The sequence below is a fragment of the Chanodichthys erythropterus genome, chromosome 4, assembly GCF_024489055.1.
Source record: "Chanodichthys erythropterus isolate Z2021 chromosome 4, ASM2448905v1, whole genome shotgun sequence".
Taxonomy (NCBI): Eukaryota; Metazoa; Chordata; class Actinopteri; order Cypriniformes; family Xenocyprididae; genus Chanodichthys; species Chanodichthys erythropterus.
Window position 1 is genome coordinate 11315641 of NC_090224.1, and position 23550 is coordinate 11339190.

General features: G+C 35.9%; 1 protein-coding gene across 1 annotated transcript in view; it reads right to left on the reverse strand.

The window, feature by feature from the left end:
* The window catches only part of atf6 (activating transcription factor 6), a 41017-nt gene extending 22444 nt beyond the window's left edge, over positions 1-18573 (reverse strand). The window contains exons 1-7 of the mRNA XM_067384054.1: positions 18327-18573; positions 17615-17694; positions 17351-17414; positions 17027-17124; positions 13200-13326; positions 12882-13085; positions 11111-11292 (exon numbers count right to left, since the gene is read on the reverse strand). Of these exons, the coding sequence (XP_067240155.1) occupies positions 11111-11292; positions 12882-13085; positions 13200-13326; positions 17027-17124; positions 17351-17414; positions 17615-17694; positions 18327-18417 (846 nt within the window). The 5' untranslated portion in view covers positions 18418-18573. The remainder of the gene's footprint in view (positions 1-11110; positions 11293-12881; positions 13086-13199; positions 13327-17026; positions 17125-17350; positions 17415-17614; positions 17695-18326) is intronic.
* Positions 18574-23550: the final 4977 nt, after the last annotated feature.

Here is a 23550-nt window from a genome sequence, read left to right on the forward strand (position 1 = left end):
AACATTTAAAAAAAAAAATTGTACTGCCCCAAACTTTTGAACATTAATGTATATATTTTATTTGTGATTGAAAATGCTAATGAAATATATGCGTTTGTTTGGGCAATTTGAGCTTTCTTCATTTAGATATATAGCACTTGCACTTGTTTGACTGGACAACAGCAGTCCAGGTGCAATATCCAGGACAGCTCCGACAAATAAACCATTAAAAAACAACTATGCTTTCTACGCACAGCAGACATAACGATGAGCCCTAATAATTACATAAAAGCTTTAAACCAAGTGTTTGAGAACATACCCCACCCTAAAGAGAGGAGAAAGATGAAGTTGAACAAAAGAACTTTAATGCAATAGACGAAAGAGGAAACGAGACCACTGGTAGATGGGGTGGACCGTTCTCACAGCCAGACCATTTTAAGACTGTGGCCTAATAGTCGTGGTGATTAAACTGCTTGGATCGCCATGTGCCTGTTTGTGCTCCCATCTCATGAGAAAGCTCTCCTAAAACCGGGAACCGGGCCACGGCCAGGGCCTGGGAATGAATAACATGTTTGGTTACAAGAGCGCAGGGTGCCATCACCATGGTGATCCAGAGGGGGGGGATTGGTGGATGTTGGCACAGCTCACCAAAATTCAGCATTACTGAAGATGTGCTGAAACAATGAAAGATGTTCATGATATTTCAGTCCCATATATGACTGAGGGAATGTCAAACCAAAACCTCAGTATATTCAAACCAAATTTCTATCACCCAACACTCAAATTGATGGCAGCCACTTAAAAAATTTATAAATATGACAGTACGACTCCAACAAACCTTAAAGGGGTAGTTCACCCAAAAATGAAAATTTGATGTTTATCTGCTTACCCCCAGGGCATCCAAGATGTAGGTGACTTTGTTTCTTCAGTAGAACACAAATGATGATTTTTAACTCAAACCGTTGCCATCTGTCAGTCTTATAATGCGAGTGAATGGGAACACAATCAATAAGAGTCGAAAAGACTTGCATAGACAAATCCAAATTAAACCCTGCAGCGCGTGACGACACACTGATGTCCTAAGACACGAAACGATCCATTGGTGCAAGAAACCGAACAGTATTTATATCATTTTTTACCTCTAATACACCACTATGTCCAACTGCATTCAGCACTCGGTTAGTGAGATCTGAACGTGCTCTGACAACGGCAGTGATGTCTAAGTCTGACAGACAGCAACGGTTGGAGTTAAAAAATCATCATTCGTGTTCTACTGAAGTAACAAAGTCACCTACATATTGGATGTGCTGGAGGTAAGCAGATAAACATCAAATTTTTCATTCATTCCCTTTAATAGCAGAGCCAAGCAGGCACAAAACACCAACCAATGGATCTTCTAACCAACCAATTCAGTCTGTCTCTGACGCATTCACATTGAATTTATTTGTTAGCTCATGGCTCAATTTACAAAGCTGATCCAGCAGTATTCTACCAACATGACTGCTGAAAGCTAAATTACTGAGCTTGAAAACTGCTTTGTTTGGCTTCAGCTTCAGAAATCTATGACAGTTTATTTTACCCTAAGGAATCTCCTTTAGAAAAGATGTGCTTAAGTGAGTTATTCTAATGCGGAGTGTCGTGAGAAAAAGGGAAAAAAAAATATTCTACTTCTGCTTAAAGTCTGCTTAAAAACTATACATTTGCCTGTTGTGTCCATCTCACAATAATAATAATAATAATAATAATAATAATAAATTCTCTATATACTTATTCAGAAAAATCTGTATTCAGGAGCAATAGCCTAGTTTCCAGATGGCATCCACAACCAAAACTATAATTAAAGAAACAATTTGCCCAAGAATGAAAATTGTGTCATTTTTAACTCACCCTCACAAGTCATTCCAAACCCATACACTGTCATCTTTCCATGGAACACAAATATAGAACTTTTAATAAAATATTAAATATTTTTTTCCATAGAAAGATAGTTTCTAGTGGCCCCCCAAAAAAATAAAATAAAATAAAAATAAAATTTAAAAACCATAACAGTAGTTTATCCTTTTTATGTCTGGGCTGGTATGTAACTATTAGCAGTAAGTAGGTAATACATAACCGTTATAGGGTTAACAGTCTGATGATGGGGCTAATGATTTAATGATTCAGTAATCCAAAATTACTACTTACTCATATCATACTCCTCCTCCATTACTATGTATCTGCTAGTTTAATCAAGGCAGAGAGTGATTATCTAATATATAAAGAGCAGAGTAGCCAATGGCCAATATCCTTATGTTAATAATATATCATTTAATATAATACTTTCTATATTTTCTAAAGAAAAATGGCCCTGCCATTTTTTTGAAAGTAATTAATACTTTAAGTCAGCAAGGACATATTAATTTGATCAGGATTGACAGTAAAGGCATGTATAATGTTACCAGTGTTAAGTGTAACTCATTACTAAGTAAATAATCACTGAAATTAAATTACTTTTCCCTTAAAGGTGCCATAGAATGCATTTTCAAAAGATGTAATACAAGTCTAAGGTGTCCCCTGAATGTGTTTGTGAAGTTTCAGCTCAAAATACCCCATAGATTTTTTTTATTCATTTTTTTAACTGCCTATTTTGGGGCATCATTAAATATGCACTGATTCAGGCTGCGTCCCCTTTAAATTCTCGTGCTCCCCGCCCCCGAGCTCGCAACTGCCTTAAACAGCTTAAAGTTCACACAGCTAATATAACCCTCAAAATGGATCTTTACAAAGTGTTCGTCATGCAACATGTCTAATTGCGTAAGTACAGTGTTTATTTGGATGTTTACATTGATTCTGAATGAGTTTGAGGCTGTGCTCCTGGGATAACTGGTTAACGCTACACTGTTGGAGAGATTTATAAAGAATGAAGTTGTGTTAATGAATTATACAGACTGCAAGTGTTTAATAATGAAAATAGCGACGGCTCTTGTCTTCGTGAATACAGTAAGAAATGATGGTAACTTTAACCACATTTAACAGTACATTAGCAAACATGCTAAGGAAACATTTAGAAAGACAATTTACAAATATCACTAAAAATATCATGATATCATGGATTATGTCAGTTATTAGTGGTCCATCTGCCATTTTTCGCTATTGTCCTTGCTTGCTTACCTGCATAATAATGATGATTCAGCTGTGCACAGATCCAGACGTTAATACTGACTGTTCTTCTCTAATACCTTGAACATGAGCTGGCATATGCAAATATTGGGGACGTACATATTAATATGATCCCATATTAATGATCCCGACTGTTGCATCACAGTCGGTGTTATGTTGAGATTTGCCTGTTCAGAGGTCTTTTGCACAAATCAAATTTACATAAGAAAGAGGAAACAATGATGTTTGAGACTCACTGTATGTCATTTCCATGTACTGAACTCACCTTTAAAAAAAAAAAAAAGTAAAGTAAGGCATTGCTCTTAATTAATCTGTTATTTAAATAGTTAATTCTGATGTAATTGCATTAAATACTATACATAGACTATAGAGCAATTCTGTATAAAACAATAGTGAATTTAACATTAAAATATAGGATTTAATGTTAAAATTTATATATTTAAATGTAACCTCCTCCCTTATACTTTGGTCAGTTCAAGAATAATTTATGCAATTTTATATTATTTATTTGAAAGAATTAAAAGCAGTTTCATGTCTATCCTTGTATTGTTTAACTGGTCGAGGTTGATATGGAATTTAGAAAGTAATAAGTAATACAATGCTTTTAATTTCAATTAGTAATAAAAAGTAATTACACTGTTGAAGACATAATTCATAGCTAGTAATTAATTACTTTGTATTCAAACAATCCAGAAAAAAAAAATGTATCACAGAAATATTAAGCAGTTTTCAACAAAGCTGTTTTCAACATTGATAATAATAAGAAATGTTTCTTGAGCACCAAATCAGCATTGGAATGATTTCTGAAGGATCATGTGACACTGAAGACTGGAGTAATGATGCTGAAAATTCAGCTTTGCCATCAGAGGAATACATTTCATTTTTAAACATATTAAAATAAAAAAAGCTATTGTAATCTGAATTAAAAATAAATTGTAATAATATTTCACAATATTACCGTCTTTAGTTATCAAATTAATGCAACCTAGGTGAACATAAGAGAATCTTTCCAATCCAATTTTTTTGAACAGTAATGTAGTTACTAAAGTGATGTAGTAATGTAGTTACTAACTAAAGTCATACTGGTCAATTAATCAGTCAGGCTGATATATTGGTCTATGAATAGAGTCTAATAAAGCATGACTTTTTGTATAAAGAAAAGTTTAAAGAGTCTCAACCTACAGTCTACTGGGGCAGGGAACCGAAAATTTCTTGATGCTGCACAGACTGACTTGCCAAAGATCATTAATCTTAAACTGCTGTAACAAAGTATTACATACAATCTTCTAAACAGTCATCAGCATTCAGCTGTTTCAAACATCCCACGCCGCAATAACTCTCAAGCAGCCAAACATAAACACACACACACACACTCAAAGACACCTGCCCCACCTGCCAGTTTTACTGTTGCACTGCAATTCCTCATAAACCCCCTCAACCCAAAACCTCCTCTGAGGCCAAACCACAAGCAGCCATAGTTAAACCACAGCTGTGCTAACCTCCACAAATACACACACACTCTCTATGGACTATGACAGTTTCAATGGGCTTTCACATTTTACCACTGCATGATCATGACTTTACAGCTGGCAAAAAAAGATAGGAAAGATAAACATAGGACTTTGACCTATTTTAATCTTTTTGACTTAAAACTAATTTGTTGCCATTCCATGAAACCTGTTTGCTTTAAACTGAGGGATACGATTTATTGACCATAACAGGACAAGTAAAAAGATATATGGGGAGTAAAAGAAATATGGGGAATTAATATTTCTACAAAATGACAGTAATTATGTCACCGTCTGTGGGATGGGATTATATTAAAAAAAAAATCATACAAGCAGAAAAATCCTCATTGTTGAGCATAAAGGCATTATTCCATTTTTCCCTTTCTCTTTGCTGCAGAGAGTGGCCTGCATGAGTGTGAGAGTTCATGCATGATCGTGTGTGTTTGCCACGTAGGAGTATAACACCCCAGTCTGGAGCTCAGAATAAAGGACAAAAACAGAAGCAGGAGAGAGAGTGAACATGTGGCTGTGCTCTGCCTCTGCTAAAAAGGTTTTTTCTGAAAGCCAACAGACGTTGAGGCTACAGAGGCGAGTCTTTCATCATATTTGCCTTTATTGTCAGATACATATAGCGGAGTCATTGAAGGTATGAATTGGATTTAAAGTCCAAAGAATATCTTATGTGTTTAGTATGCAAGCAAACACAGCATACAAATCTAAAACTTTGAAACTTTTGAAACTTATTTTGGAGAATTTTATATTTCTAAAATAACACAAGGCGATTTATAATTATAGACTATAATAAAATCTGAAACCTGCAGAATTGCAACATGCAAAGATGATGTGGACTTTACAAGGAAACCGCTGGTATATGGAGACAATAACTGTTGCTATAAATGTGTGAACTTGTTTTTCTTCCCTTTCAGCCCAGACATTCACGACCGAGTCTAAATGACAGCTTGTGTGAATTGAATACATTCAACATTGTCTATAAAATCACTCACATAAGCCATGAACTACAACATAAGTGTGCAGATGGGAATGAAATGCACATACATAGGGGCTGCTGCACAGCTGATACTAATCTTCTATATAATGATAAAATATGGATCTCACTCAACATGTCATATTTTAACACATTAGGAAGCAGAACTCACATAGCGCCGGGCTATGGGGGGTTTAAACACATGAACTTAATATACATAGTCCATTCAGTTGAGCAACATGAGAGCTCTTAACGCTCATTCATAACAACTGTGCTACACCACATTGCATTTTTAACTGCATGTCCTAAATAATGCTTCTGTGCACGCAATACAATTAGCTACGGATGTATATCCTGGTGATATAGAGCAGACAGCTGCAATGTGATGTGGTGATAGAGTATTCATTTTTTCCTGCCATATGTCTTCATGGTGCCTCTGAGTGATACATAATTATTGCAATGAAAATATTGCACTATAATAACGTAAATATATTACACTAATAAATTCATAAGTGATTCATATGACCCCTGGGCCTTCATTATTGGTGGCAAAGGCTCTTGGACAATGTACTGCCCACGTAAGTAGATATCACAATGATAATGAAGATTAATCAATGACAATGAAGATTAAAGAGAAGCATCATTAGGATAATTAATCTTAAAGTTGACAAAAAAAATAACATTAGAAGGCTAAACATTTCTGATGGTATAAATATTCCAGCACCATAACAACACTAAATACATAATTTAATATACTAAACTGTCTTAAAAAAAAAAAAAAAGTAAAAATAATACTCAAGAAGCTAATACACAAAGTAAAAGAATTCACAAACAAGTAATGCCTTTAAAGGTGCCCTAGAATTAAAAATTGAATTTATCTTGGCATAGTCAAATAACAAGAGTTCAGTACATGGAAATGACATACAGTGAGTCTCAAACTCCATTGTTTCCTCCTTTTTATATAAATCTCATTTGTTTAAAAGACCTCCGAAGAACAGGCGAATCTCAACATAACACCGACTGTTACGTAACAGTCGGGGTGTACGCCCCCAATATTTGCATATGCCAGCTCATGTTCAATGTATTACAAAAGGGCAAAATGTCGATCTGTGCACAGCTGAATCATCAGACTAGGTAAGCAAGCAAGAACAACAGCAAAAAATGGCAGATGGAGCAATAATAACTGACATAATCCATGATTACATGATATTTTTTGTGATATTTGTAAACTGTCTTTCTAAATGTTTCGTTAGCATGTTCCTAATGTACTGTTAAATGTTGTTAAAGTTACCATCGTTTCTTACTGTATTCACGGAGACAAGAGCCATCATTATTTTTATTTTTAAACACTTACAGTCTATATAATTCATAAACAACTTCATTCTTTATAAATCTCTCCAACAGTGTAGCATTAGCCGTTAGCCACGGATCACAGCCTCAAATTCATTCAGAATCAAATGTAAACATCCAAATAAATACAATACTCGCATAATCCGATGTATGCATGCAGCATGCATGACGAACACTTTGTTAAGATCCATTTTGAGGGTTATATTAGCTGTGTAAACTTTGTTTATGCACTGTTTAAGGCAGGCGCGAGCTCCGTGGGCGGAGAGCGTGAGCATTTAAAGGGGCCACAACCTGAATCGGCGCATTTCTAATTATGCCCCAAAATAGGCAGTTAAAAAATTAATTTAAAAAAAATCTATGGGATATTTTGAGCTGAAACTTCACAGACACATTCAGGGGACACCTTAGACTTATATTACATTTTATAAAAAAACGTTTGATGGCACTCTTGCGCATGTAGGTAGCTACAGTACTAAAAAAAAATGCAGAGTTTAACTGCACAATGACTGCTAAAAATGAAGACAAAGGCAGCAAAGACTGCAGTTCAGTCTCCATGTTATTGTTTACAAGGTCGTCAAGGATACGCAGAGCAAATGTGGGCAGCCATGCCATCGTTTTCAAAAGTCTCCGTTTTGGTCCATTTATACTGAAAAACAACCCCGGCATTTTCAAACTAATACGGGGTCTACAGCGTTTTAGAAAGTCTCCGTTGCCGGGGTTCAAAAACACTGCTGTAGTGTAAACGACAGGTGTAACCGTAGCAAAACTTATCCGTTTTAAAACAAAAACGCACTAGTGTAAACTGGGCCTTAGTACACTCATATTTCAGGAGCTCAGTTTTCACAAATGTGGTTTGTTACAAATTTGTGTCATTTTAGACAGTCACCAAATGAAAACTTAATTTAGTATATACCATATGTCAAATAATAAATATTACATGATGAAATATTGACTACATTTAAGGAATTTTCATCAAGAAACAGTAAAAATTTCATAGATGAATATGAAACTGTTGACAGTTTTTGAAATTAAAACATTTGAGAGGTGTTTTATCTGACTTTGACTTCTGTTGAATGTGAAATCTGATGTTAAGCATTAATTTCTGACATTACCCAGCCATGTTTACTGCAGGGCCTGTGTTTATCAGTACTTCTACAGAGGTCCATTCTCTCTCTGTTCTCTCCCAATCAATGCCACTCAAACTACAGATGAACCAAACTTAATGTACACACAGGTGCTCTGCTGTTTTTTTTGTTTTTTTTTAATTCAGAGAACTTGGAAAAGAGCTGGGAATGAAAGCTGTAACAACACCCAATGTGGAAAAGCCTGCACTAAATGCACAGGAATTTCAGACTAATCCTGAACTTTATTTAATTAATCTGAGGTCGGCTGAATCTACAGTATGTCGGAACAAATACTTTAATGGAAAATAATGAGAGCATGAGCTCACTGTTGGTCAGTTTCTAAAAACACAGAGACTGATAGCTGACTCTGAAAGCCATACTCTATACAAAAAAAAGTTATTGTTCTTTAAGGACAACATATTTTTTTATGAATGACAATATCTTATAAAATAAAATAATATACATTTTAGTACACAAGATTTACACTACCATTCAAATGTTTTCGGAGTGGTAAGGTATCCTTGTTGAATAAAAATATTAATAAAAAAAAAAATTAAATAAAAAATAATGGTAGTGTATTGCCAAGCAGCTACCATTACATCCAGATCTTATAGAAAAAGGATTCTCAACAGGGGCTTTGCGGCACAAAGGGAGCGGTACCGAAGGGGGTTTAACAATTATTGTTTGACCTCAAATTATTTTTTGTGAAACGTTAGAAACGCAACACTCTTTTTCCACCATTATCCCTTCTATAGAAATATGTGCTCTTCTCACTTGGAGGTTTCAATGAGTCTCTCTTCTGTTTCTACCATAACACCCTCTTGTCCTCTCTCAACTATACAGCCTAATTTCTCACATCTGGGTAGGGCTTTTTGCTGATGTCAGGACAGCACATCTGGGAGAACACATGCTTTTGATTACAGAACCATTTGATGAGTAAATACTATCAAAGTAAGACCAGATCCTTGGTCAATCAGGTTCCCTTTTTATCTTTCTTGTTCTCCATATTTATTTAAAGTCAAAGCGTGTAATTTCTACATGACTAGCACTATTAAACTAGATTATGAGCAAACAGGTTTCCAAAACTGGAAATCCTAACCTAAACTTATGATATTGGTTGAGCCAGTGTTGCCATGTTGAGACACCCAAACAAACAAAACAATGTGGAAATTGCTGCACAGCCACACTTTTTTGGAAAAAAGTCAATCAATTTAAAATTTCGGGACAGGAAATAACACACAACAGCTATAAGTCCTTGGGCAAATGCACTAGAATTTAGAGACTGATGCAGTACTAACCATTACTGAGATTCAGTGCTATTACTGGGTTTCTTCCATACTGAAATTGCACACATCTGCACATTAAACGTCTAAAGAAAGATAATATTTTATTACAATTATATGTTACTGTCACAACAGCGCAAATGTCTTTTCCACTTATAAGTCTGAGGAATTTTTCACAGTGAAAAGCTTAAATACTCGAGCGTTCAAAAGTTTAGGGTCAGTGAGATTTTTTTTTTAAACGAATTTAAAACTTGTTTGGCAAAAATGCATTAAAATTGATAAAAAGTGACAGTCATTTATAATGTTACAAATTATTTCTATTTTAAATAAATGTTGCTATTTTAAACTTTATTCATCATAGAATCCTCAAAAAAATGTATCACCACTTCCACACACAAAAAAAAGCAGCATGAAAATAATAATCAAAAAATGTTTCTTGAGCACCAAATCAGCAACGTAGATTGATTTCTGAAGAATTATGTGACATTGAAGACTGGAGCAATGACTGCTAAAACTTATTTAAATTGTACCATTCCATAATTTTTATATATATAATATATATAAAATATATATAATATATAATATATAATATATAATATATATATATATATATATATATATATATATATATATATAGAGAGAGAGAGAGAGAGAGAGAGAGAGAGAGAGATTTAATTATTTAATCTTGAATATTAGCCAATTGACATCACAAACTGAGAAAACACTATTATTACAAAAAGTGGCTGCTGGGTTTTTTCTATATGGGCCCACAGTGAATTATCAGGCCAAAGATGTTCTGTAAGTTATTCCAGATGAAAGCAAGTTTACAGAGTCAATGATTCACAATGAGTTATTGCAATAAAAACTTATAAATTAAAATATATATTTGTGAACACTTCAATGAATGTCTGCATATAGATTACTATGACTGTAAAATACACTAGCTATCAAATTAACAAGATAAATTATGTTGGCTTATGTATCAATCAATTTCTGTTTCGAAGAAAATTGCTACATGGTCTCTTTATTTTACAGGTCATTTTACATGCAAAATAAAAATAAACAGTTTATGTGGAATACCACCAAGTCTTTTATTTTCACTGTCAAATATCTGATGCAGACTAAATTAGGATGTGCAAAACTACCAGTACACTACCATTCATAAGTTTGGGTTCAGTAAGTTTTGGATTTTTTTTTTTTTTACTCAGCATGGATGCATAAAACAAGATATTATCACATCAAATAAATGCTGTTCTTTTGAACTTTCAAAGAACCTGGAAAATGTGTATCATAACCTTTGCCTTTACAGAAATAAATCACATTTTAAAATATATTCTATAAGTATACATATTTTTCTATAAAGTAGAAAAGTTATTTTAAACTGTAATAATATTTCACAATACTTCAGTTTTCACTGTATTTTTGACCAAATAAATGCAGCCTTGTTGAGAATAAGAGACTTTTACAGCTAAAAACAGAAAAGCAATGCAAGTTTAGCACTTTCACTGCTGTTAAAAATATCAAAACTGAGCTATTTCAACTCCGCTGGTGGACAACTAGCTGAATAACAGCGGACTGGTGCCATATGCAGTGATGATTCACATACATAAACCACAAAATAAATCAACAGCACCCTTAACCAATTAAATACCATATTAACAGGTAGCCTTGACAAATAAAGTGTTTTTGGAAAACTTAAGATTTCTGGCAGTAAAAACTTACATCATCCTCAGGGGTGGAATTCTGCAGTGTCATGGTGACCACAGGAGATGCTGTTACCGGGGCAACAACAGAGATGGATCTGTCCTGAGCCAGCGCTGGCACAGTGACGACACGTGTGGGCATTGCCTGAGGCGTCTGAAGCTGGACAACCTGAGTGGGCTGAGATAGCAGCATTTGTTGACCTGCAAGAAAAAAAAATTGCAATTAACAATTCAAATAAAGTAAGAAACGTATTGAGTGTCTTGTTTGCTGTTGTTTTTCCTTCACTTTTACTGATCTCCATTAATTTCAAGACTCCGCAAGTAAAGTTTTTACAGCACAGACTGGTTTAATAACCCCAAAGAGAGAAAAAAAAAAGTTTAATCAGAAAGGAAACAGTTGCGCCAAGCACCATCCTTCACCCAGAACAAAACACGTCACCTCCAGGTAACACAGACAAACACAGTTTGTCAGGCATGACGGGTTGCTGTTGGTGTTGAGTTAAATGAGAGGAATTCGCTGCGGCTCCCCGGCAGGGTTCGCTCCGAATGACTTCCATTCTCTCAGCCACCCACTGACTTACCCATCAGTCTTCCGACAAACTACAATTAACCTTGCATCAAAACTCAGCGGTTAGCCAGAAAATAATTACTGTAGCATGAACGCAATCAGTTCAAAGTGCACTTCCGCTATGTTTCACACAGATGGATTCAATACATACTGTATATAAGCGGCTTGTGTCAGTTTGCTCTTTTCGCAAAAGGCTCCTACTGAGAAAAATACTGTGATGCTTTGTGTGACATACAATTTATAAACTAAACTCTATCGACACGCAAGGCCTTATTCCTGAGAAACCAATTCTCAGAAACTGAGTAAAAAGTGATTGTTTGGACGCACTGTCTGGAGTACAGTGATTTGTAAATTCAAGTCTATGGTGTTTTAGATAAGATGATTACAGGATAAGATTTGAATTCAAGCTACTCTTGCTTTCTGCTCCAGTTGTGTTTCCAGGTGTGTGAGGTAAGTGTTTATACTAGCCACGAGGAAACATATACTGAAGCAAGCTAATTCCTGACAGCCATAGTTTAACACTCAAGACATTAAACAGAGTCGCCCATTTCATCAGAGCAGTCTGTGGAGAAATCTTTTTCCTACTGTGCTCAATCATAATAAATCAGCATTGACTGCAGTAAGAATGAATGCACTAATTAAAATGTAAAAATAGACAAATTATCAATTTCCTATGAACATTGAAAAAGAAAAATACATCCACAGTATGTATTATTTATTCATATCCATATATATATATAAAATTAATATAAAATTGAAAAACTACATATATATATATATATATATATGAGAATTATGAATTAAATTTAATAAATTAAGTTTTTCAACCCTAATCATCACATAAAAGCAATAGGTGAGAATAGCAGAAACAGGCAGAAACATGCAGCTTCGATTCTGCTTTTTCTAGGATATGTATCAGGGCAGAAAGGTGTACCAGCATTTGAAAAACAATTCCCAGTTTGCTTGAAAATAGATTTTACAATGAGATGCCCACCAATAGTACAAAAAGTTGATGCTTTACGCCATCTGCTGGTTTTTTTATGCATGAAAAAGAGCTGCAATACAATCTGAACATTTGACCTTTCAAATAAACAAAATAAAGAATAATAAAAATGTGAATAAACATACCAAAACCTTTTATTACATATAAGTCTTTAAAAAGAGTGTTTTTAAAAAAAAAATTGTGGCAGAATGAGTAACTGAGGGTTTTTTTTTTTTTCACCTGTAGGAGGCGCTGGCTGAATAGTGACAGGTGAAGGTTTCACCACAGGCAGAACAGTAGTCTGGAGAGGTTGGATGATGATGGTCTTAGTCTGAAGCGGGGCTGCAGCATGGCCGATGGGCACTGTGGTAATGAGTGGTTTAGGCTGAATGGAAACCTTGGGGCTAACCTGAATGGGTCTCTTCACTGGTTGGAGAGGCTTTGCTATGAGAACAGTTTTACTGTTAGTCAACATTATTATTAAAAGTTAGAAATAAATTGTTCAAATAAGGAAAGTAGGGAGGTTTCAGTTATTATAAACAAATGCACTTCACTTACCTTTTGTCTGATTGGTCCTCTTGGTAGGTTTCTTCTCAGTGGGTGCCTCAGCAAAACCACTCGAGTCAGAACAGACAGACAGAGGAGAGGGCTGAGAATACCAGGAGACTGGAGATAGTGCCTCATCCTGAGGAAAGCATATTGAATAGAATGAAAAAAGAAAAAAGAAAAAAATTTCTGCCATGTCAAAAGTATGGCAGCATAATAGTTAGTTAAGTCTACCATCAGAGCCCTTATTGAGAGATTAAGAACTGAAAGTGAGCTCAAGCATGGGAATTCTGGGTTGTGAATCCAGGTGGTCTAAAAGTATACATATCATTACTTAACTGTTTGCACATATCCAACGACGGATCAATAAAACCATAACAGACTACAGAAAACCTGTGATATCACCCTATTCTTTAATGTGTCTTCAGTCATGCAAGTCATTTTTCTTTAAACATGCTAAAATAGTTCAACATTTAAAATGCATGGAGTCTCCTTTGTTTAGTTTCATTTATCCATCTATTTACTGAAAACAAAAATGTGTCCTGTGTGCATGACCCTTTACAGGATGATATCATTCAGGAACAGAACAGAATGTGTTAAAGGTGCCATCGAATTGAAAATTTAATTTATCTTGGCATAGTTAACAAGAGTTCAGTACATGGAAATGACATACAGTGAGTCTCAAACTCCATTGTTTCCTCCTTCTTATATAAATCTCATTTGTTTAAAGACCTCTGAAGAACAGGCGAATCTCAACATAACACCGACTGTTACGTAACAGTCGGGATCAGTAATATGTACGCCCCCAATATTTGCATATGCCAGCCCATGTTCCCAGCATTATGAAAGGCATTAGACAAGGGCAGAACGTCTGGATCTGTGCACAGCCGAATCATCAGACTAGGTAAGCAAGCAAGGACAATAGCGAAAAATGGCAGATGGAGCGATAATAACTGACGTGATCCATGATATCATGATATTTTTAGTGATATTTGTAAATTGTCTTTCTAAATGTTTTGTTAGCATGTTGCTAATGTACTGTTAAATGTGGTTAAAGTTACCATCATTTATTACTGTAATCATGGAGACAAGAGCCGTCGTTATTTTCATTATTAAACACTTGCAGTCTGTATAATTCATAAACACAACTTCATTCTTTATAAATCTCTCCAGCAGTGTAGCATTAGCCATTAGCCACAGCAGCATACTATCAAACTCATTCAGAATCAAATGTAAACATCCAAATAAATACCAAACTTACGCGATTAGACATGCTGCATGACGAACACTTTGTAAAGATCCATTTTGAGGGTTATATTAGCTGTGTGAACTTTGTTTATGCAGTGATAGAGTCGAGTGCTCTGGGGGGGCGGAGAGCGCGAGCAATTAAAGGGGCAGCAGCCCTGAATCGCCGCATTTCTAATTATGCCCCAAAATAGGCAGTTAAAAAAATTAAAAAAAAATCTATGGGGTATTTTGAGCTGAAACTTCATAGACACAGTCAGGGGACACCTTAGACTTAGATTACGGCCGTTTCTCAATATGCGTACTTGTCTGTACTTGTGTTCTTGTGGACTTGTGAAACGTCATCAGTCGCTGTCCAAGTACTGTTCCAATTCAAAGTTCGCATCTAGCCAAGTTCAGTTCAAATCCCCGGATGTGTTCTTGATCCGCCCCTTTTATCGAGGATGCATCGAGAGGTGACTTGTGCAGACTTGAGACAGACAGGTATCCCAGAATGCATCTCGCACTAACCAGCAAGCATCAATAGTAAAGGAGAAACCCCGCATAATTTAAACATCTTACTGTTTTTTATGTCATGATATGTAGTTTTAAGAGTTTTTCAGGTGATAATGTGCTTATTTAAAGCTCAAATTTGTGGTTTATTGATAAAGATTGCGCCTTTCTGAAAATGTAATCTGACGTTGTCGGAGTTGTGAGATCCAGGCGATCACCGGACGCTCAGCGCTCATGTGCCCAGCCGAGAGCAGCCTTACCTCGGCGAGTCCTTCTGACGTTTGCCGCTGGCTCCGTTTTGGCTGAGGGCAACGTGACGTTTCATAACTTTGGCTATTTAACTTTTGTGTCCTACTAAAGCGCTGATTTTGTACGCTTGACTGAATTGTTTGCTTTATTTCTTATTGTATATTCTTACCTTTTATAATGGCTATTATTGATCATTAAAACTGACATTTAACAAATAGAGACATGGTTTTGTTTTATGTTATGGCCTATTTCATTTTATTAAAGTAAGGTTAATCAGAGTATGCACAAATAGTATTACATTTAATATTTTTGAAATATATACGAAAAGCGGCAGGGATGTTTAATATTTCGTTTTGTTATAAATATAAGCAGACATTGCAGATAATCAATCATCGTTGCCTGAGACTATTAATATGTTTTTGTTTGTTTTTTAAATAAAACGAAAAGAGGCACAGTGGTGTTCATAACTAATTTCATTTTATTGCTGGATAAAATATACATAAAGAGATAACCGGAGAAGCCAGAGCGAGCTGAGTGACGTTATCAAGAACGCTGCTGTTCCGTTTGCAGAATCACCGGACTTGTGTTCTCCCGTCCACGGGAGTTCGTTCTCCTGAGTCAAACTTGCCAAGTCCTAACTACCAAGGACGCGAGTCCGAAGTTTGCGAACTTGGTTTTGAGAAACGGCCAAACATCTTGTAAAAAAACGTTCAATGGCACCTTTAAAGGGATAGTTCACCCAAAAATGAAAATTCTGTCATCATTTACTCACCCTCAAGTTGTTCAAAACCTGTATAAATTTTCTTTGTTCTGTTGAACACAAAGAAAGATATTTTGAGGAATGTGTTAAACTGAATAGTTTTGGGGCACCACTGACATCCATAGTAGTTTTTTTTCCTACTATGGAAGTCAATGGTGCCCCAAAGTGGCCTGGTTACAAACTTTCTTCAAAATATCTCCCTTTGTGTTTAGCAGAACAAATAAATTTATACAGGTTTGGAACAACATGAGAGTGAGTAAATGATGACAGAATTTTCCTTTTTTGGGTGAACTATCCCTTTAACATTCATTATATGCAAATATGTGGCTTGTTAAATAATACACTGACTTTAAACCACTAATTCCCTTCTCATCAAGACTCTGAAGTGACACTGAGACTCAAGTGTTTACGTTTTCACTGAAACAAAGTGTATGTGTGATAGTAACATTTTAGTTCTTCTTTGAAACCTTGAGGGACACTGTGATTTTCGCTAATACACCTTGAACAGTCAACACTCATTACAAAATAAGCCTGGACACATCTCAATGTGAGACATTAATTAGTTTGATGATGTGCTGAGAGCTGATTAAGACATTCATTAACACAGTGGAGTCTTAATTAGACACCTAATTCACATGGGTGTATGTGTGTGTCTGCCCTCTTGATCTCTCAACTACAGCAGCTGGCAGGACCGGTGCAGCCCAAACACACTCCATCTGGCCAGTGGATGGGCATATGACTAATTAAGTCATTAAATAAAGTCAAAAAACTGAACTGCATCTGTGTGTATATAAAAAAATAAAATAAATTAAGAAAATAAAACTGTATAATATTTATAATTATATACAAATATATATTCTAAATAAAAAATATATTATTTTTTATATAATTTTGTTTCTTTTGTGATTCCTAAATGTTATTATTACTATTATTTGAGTATATGCAAAAAAAATAAATTTGTATGCATGTTTGTTTGTCTGTGATTGTAAAAGATGTGGAGTTCAAAACACTGGACAGATTTAGATGCAAATTTCAGTGGGTAGAAATATTAAAGTACACTGCATCTTTGTTTTGGGGGTGGAGACTGACTCACATGTGTGGAGTACGGTGAGTGGGGCTCCACTGACGCTGGTGAGGACACTGAACTGAGCGTATGGTTTGGTGACAGTGAGTCCACAGTTACATCACCATCTGTGAGAGCAGACAGAGAAAACAAGGACTGAAAAAAAAAAAACTTGAAATAAGATTTAATTTACCTGGACAGAGTGGCATGACCCTCGAAAGGTGACTGTAAATGTACTTTTGTTTTGGTGATATTCTCAAAGCATTTCTCAAAAATATTAAGTTACTCTGAATTCATTGCTGCTGTAGGCATTCAATAGTCATGTCCAGTCCACAGAAAACTGAAAATTATTACCTGATCGAGGGCTACTCCACAATGGGTGCTCAATGTCAAAGTTCAGGTCAGGAACAGAGGTGTCCTAAAGAAGGAAAGATCCACAATGCTTTGGATTTATGCTTACTTATGTTTTTCTACAAACATTGTTTACAGCTGTGATCAAACTAAAAACAAATAATAATTATAATAAAAAAAAAATAGTTTTTCCTTTCCAAATGCATTTAAAACTAAAAAGTCCAAATCCAAGAAAAACAAGTGTGTGATAAACCTGTTTTGACTCACATAGCCTACACTCTCCACCAACGCCTCCAGAAGATCATCAGCATCCCCAAGATCCTCCAGCTCATCAAACAAACTGATATCTGCACAAGTAAAAGACAATGCCATGAACTTGAGTGCAACCAAAAGAAAGAAAAAAAGGAAAACAAACAAAGTGCTGAACACATGAGAGCAAGACAGGAAATATATCCATTTCATAACCTTCTTTTGAGTTGTGGGTCCATATCGAGTCAAGATACCTGCAACCATTCACCCTGAGGTGTTATGTGACACAGGTTATTTGGTTTCAATTCCAGTTTCTTTTATATGTTAACCTAACTCTTATTGACATAGTGTTGAACTAGTATGACTAGACCTGTGTATTTACAAGACAAATAGGATTTACTGGGTGTATGAACTCATAATGCTACATAATAACGTACAGTCCAAAACATAATAGCGATGTTAGTCGAAAAAACGAAGGTGTCTGATATTTTTCATTCAACTACATTTTAAATTTAAGTCACAAAAACAGCAGTTCGGATGAATGGGAAATAAGTTCACCAGTGAGTTAACGTACTCGAAAACAAACCACTTTATTAAGTCGCTCCATTATAAGATTCTGCTATACGTAAAGAGATTTTGCTAATCGTAAAGTTAGCAGTAGAAGTCGAAAGTTAACGCTTCTCGCAAGCAGCACGCGCTATCATGGACATTTCTAGAAAGTATATCTTACCCCACTCTCCATCCTGATCGATGGAAATATCCTCTGCTTCCTTATTCATCATCGAATGATTTACGAAATCTAACATTAAATCTGACGACATTATGCCTTGAAAACATTAGTAACGGTTAAAAGTGAGTCGAATGACAGACACTAGTTATAGATGAGTTCTGTGTGAGGTTGTAAACACACGCATTTCCCGATTCTGATGAAACTACATAACAATAATGCAGCAAGTACACGTCTAGTTTACGGCAACTCTACGGGTGCCGAAGTGGGTCATAATCAGGTTGTTTTTCATCTCTTCGCCACATGGTGGTAGTACACTGTCGGCTTTCCAACCATTTCGGTCTAGCGATGTGAAGCCCGGTAATTCGGTTCTTTCGAACAGTTCATTTGAAAGAACCGGTTCAAAGACTGATTCAACTGGTCCTGTTGTGGCACTTTCAGAACTACACGTTCTGAAACGTCGTTTTTTTTTTCGATTTAGTTGTATTAAAAAGTGCACATAGTAAATTCATTTGTTTGGCAGCTCAGTCAGATCCATCTCATTTAGAAAATTTAAAGATAAAATGCGACTCTGTTTCTTATGCGTAGCCTATATTTCCAGTAAGTTATGCCTACGTTTTATTTGTAACTTCTGCTAAAATACCCTTGTGGTCTTGGCCACCTGAAAGTAAGTGCGCAAGACTGTCCTATGTCTTAAAATACCAAAGTGCAGTGCTAAACCCGCACTAACCACACGTTCTGCGTATCCCATCATGCATTATGTTCAAAGACGTTCCTCTAAATCTAGAAATCGCGAAATGTTGAGGAAAACATTCCACTGTACGGTAATTTAAGTAGATATTACATATAATTTGGAAACAAGTGTTGCGCATTTTATTGGTGCAAAGATGAGTAGGTCATGTGTATTTTGTACAACATTTGCAACTGCATTTTATCAATTAGAAGCACCACAATTTTAAATTGGGTCTTCTGTGTCTACCGTCTACTGAACATACATTTAGAAGTTTTTAAATTTCATTTAAATTTTTAAATTTTAAGTTTTTGATTTCATTTTAAAGTGCAAAGTATTGAAAATCAAAATAAACACAATTTTGAATTTTTGCAATATTATAAGGGTGTCTGTCCCATTGGGTAATAAAAAGTTCTACACACTTGCTGTCTCTTGAACACTTGGGCCAAATACAGGAAACACGTTATGTAAGTAGTAGTCAAGTGCAAAGACCGCAAGTGTGGGTATTTGGACAGGGCAAAAATAACTTTTCGCCTCAATCTTCTGTTCACTCCAAATCAGCTCACTCGTCAGTTCTCGGCTTACGATACTCTTGAGAAACTCAGCCCAGACTGGATCAGTTTGTGAATTGATTTAACCGATCATCATTTGAAAAGATCCGACTCAAAAGAACGATTAATTTGCCAGTTGGACGATGAATGCATTGGACAACTATGTTGACATTGCATTGAAGATTTGTATTGAAGTGTTCATGATCGATTGACTTTTGTACCTATTTTTTTTAAAGGTGCCATCAAACGTTTTTTTTAACAAGATGTAATATAAGTCTAAGGTGTCCCCTGAATGTGTCTGTGAAGTTTCAGCTCATAATACCCCATAGATTTCTTTTTATTAATTTTTTTTTAACTGCCTATTTTGGGGCATAATTAGAAATGCACTGATTCAGGCTGCGGCCCCTTTAATTGCTCGTGCTCTCCGCCCCCTCCCAAGCTCTCGACTCTATCACTGCATAAACAAAGTTTACACAGCTAATATAACCCTCAAAATGGATCTTTTGCAAAGTGTTCGTCATGCATGCTGCATGCATACATCGGATTATGCGAGTATTGTATTTATTTGGATGTTTACATTTGATTCTGAATGAGTTTGAGGCTATGCTCTGTGGCTAACGGCTAATGCTACACTGTTGGAGAGATTTATAAAGAATGAAGTTGTGTTTATGCATTATACAGACTGCAAGTGTGTAATAATGAAAATAACGACGGCTCTTGTCTCCGTGAATACAGTAAGAAACGATGGGAACTTTAACCACATTTAACAGTACATTAGCAACATGTTAACGAAACATTTAGAAAGACAATTTACAAATATCACTAAAAATATCATGTTATCATGGATCATGTCAGTTATTATTGCTCCATCTGCCATTTTTCGCTGTTGTCCTTGCTTGCTTACCTAGTCTGATGATTCAGCTGTGCACAGATCCAGACATTAATACTGCCTGCCCTTGTGTAATTCCTTGAACATGGGCTGGCATATGCAAATATTGGGGGCATACATATTAATGATCCCGACTGTTACGTAACAGTCGGTGTTATGTTGAGATTCGTCTGTTCTTCAGAGGTATTTAAACAAATGAGATTTATATAAGAAGGAGGAAACAATGGAGTTTGAGACTCACTGTATGTCATTTCCATGTACTCAACTCTTGTTATTTAACTATGCCAAGGTAAATTCAATTTTTAATTCTAGGGTTACAAGAACACTGACTGTAACTCTGTTGAATGACTTAACTAGGCAAAACAATAATCACAATGAGCCTCTGAATTGTATCATACTATTAGAGATATGTAGGCTATCTACAGATATAGACATGTAGTTACTGCCTGAAATCTGACACTTTGACATTTGGCTTTGTGTTACTAAGCCAGCATTGACTACTGGATATCCTATTTAAAGCATCAGTGTTGGATAAAATAAAAGATGGAAGATATGTAGCTAATTATTTAACAGATGTATTTAACAATAATAATAATTGTAATGCTTTTTTTTTTTTTTGTTGTTGCTTTTTTTTTTTTTTTTGAGTGACAATAGAACAAAATAAAACAGAACAATTAGCAGGCACTGGAGCTAAACTGTCAAACTGACATAAAAACATAATATTTAGGGGGGAAAATAGGACTATTAAAGCTGTTAAAAACCAACCAGCTGAGCTATTGGGTATAACAGGTTGCTGATTCATAGGCTCTTCATAGTCCTTGTAAACTTACTAAATGTCAGACCAGCAGGTCACACTGGCTGGTTTGAAGATCTGGAACAGGTGTTCATAGCCATAATCTTGTTGGTCTTTCCAGGACATTGTCAGCTTAACCTGAGGTGGTCTACAACAATCTGAACCTCTATCATCCATGGAACGTTCTTGTGTTTTCAAAAAGCTAAACCTGTCGTTTTTATTTGAAATGTGGCCATTGATTTATCCAAAATTCAAGCAGCTTACTGAAGTTGTGACTGTACAAAAGAAAGCACAACAGACTGAGTAGGCATATGTAAGATTTAAAAATAATATCATCGTTCTGATATATGAATATGGTTGGGGGTTTCATGTAAAAACAGCCATAAGCACACAAAAAGGATCATTAATTCTGAGTGTTTTAAGATAAAAAAGCATCTAATGAGTTAAATTCATTTGTGTAAGAGGGTTCTGAGGCTTTTTTTGTGTTTTAGCCAATCGTGAACCAGTATGGTCTATTCAGGTTAATTGTGTATAAACCCACCAGCCCCCTCACACAAACAGTCTGAGGATTAACAGGTTAATATAACACACGTCAAGAGCATCCATTTGGAATGGATTAGAGCTTTGGCCACCATGTCTTTATGTTGCCATAGGAACTTGTTACTGAGGCGGACTTCAAAAGGTAAATTAGTCCAAAATTCAAGCAGGCAAAAAATATAACGCAAGAGAAACATAATTAGATTGTTTTTGCCTGTTCTTATATTTGCTCTTATAAGAAAATCAGTGAATAACGCAATAAAAGCAAAGCATATATTACAATTTTAGAGCTTCCTGCAAAACAGATGAAGAACGAAATATATAAAACTGAAGGATTCACAATTCCATAAAATCACCCCCACAACTGTGGTTTCAGTGCTCAGTTTGCACTTGCATCTCTGTGGGAGTTTCAACTCAGCAGCCATCAGGAGAAAGCTTCGGTCTGAAGAAAATGGAGGTTAAAGATAGAAAAGAGCAGAAGAGAGTAAGCAAACAGACATTTCACAAACATAGCCCTCTGCTCACTTCATCTTTTGTTTGCGTGATGGATGTCCTCTGAGATTGATGATGTTGAACACAGTTGTTGAGCATTGTCTCCTCAAAGCAACAACCGAAGAGGATCACTTATCATCTCAGCTTGTGTGAGGGGGATTTGTGGTGGATTTGGAGAACATATGAGTGGAGTGTACAGAAGAAGAATGGACTGAATGGAGAGCGTTTGCACATGGGTTGCCAGTTTGCTAGGAATAGAGAGACAATTCGTAACATGCACGAGTGTCAGAGAGAAATGTTCAGTATTCACACACACTGACACAAACTTGCCTTCATCCTTTGGTTTGTGTCTGGGTGTATGATGTAGAGTTAGCAGGTGGCCTAGGTCTGGTGTGCTGGGGGTGGGACATGGCTGGGACACATTGTTTGTCTGGATGGGTTTGTGAATACAAAGGGATTACTGCATACGGTTTGGCTCACTGACAGCTCTGACTGTGTGTGTGTTTGTAAGTGTGTTAGAAAGAGAGTGTGTGGCTGATTATCTTTGAGATAAGAAGGCAGAAGAAACATGATGGAAGTTTAAAGGGGCAGAATAAAAACAACAAATGAAATTAATAATGTTGAAAAAAATCCAGGGCTGTTTCTATGGCAGCTGGTGTTAAACGTGTAGTCAGCGTGACATGACAAATGTTTGACATCGTACTTTTATTCACATTTTGCGTTCATCAAATTTATTATTTGCAGTTATGCCACAAGAAACTGACTGTGACTTGATTTCCTTGCATGTTTAACGCAAAATGGCTTTAAAAGAAAAGAAAAAAAGAGAAGAGGATAACAAATTGCAGGCCTTACACCATGTGCCACCATTAAGCCCACACAAAGAGAGCAGTGACAAATGACCGTTTTAATTCTTCGGTTTGACTTTAATAAATTAACATGGTCTAATAGACTTAAGGAAGGGGGTTCAAACAGAAAGCCTTGATTGGTGTGAGATGGGTTGGAAAAAAGCCATTCATCTTGTTTACCATGGTCTTGTGTTCTTTAATAGGTCATTTACAATGATGGGACAGAGTATGTGGGGGTTGTGGGATGGGGTGTGCTTATCCTCAAACCTAGAGGCAAGGGCCTTGTGAAGTCACTGGTCATTTAGAGCACTAACCCCACACTAGTTCAAGACTGGTGAATGCTGGTGACTTCTGAATAACCTTCTGAGGTAGTGAGAGCTCACCCCTATA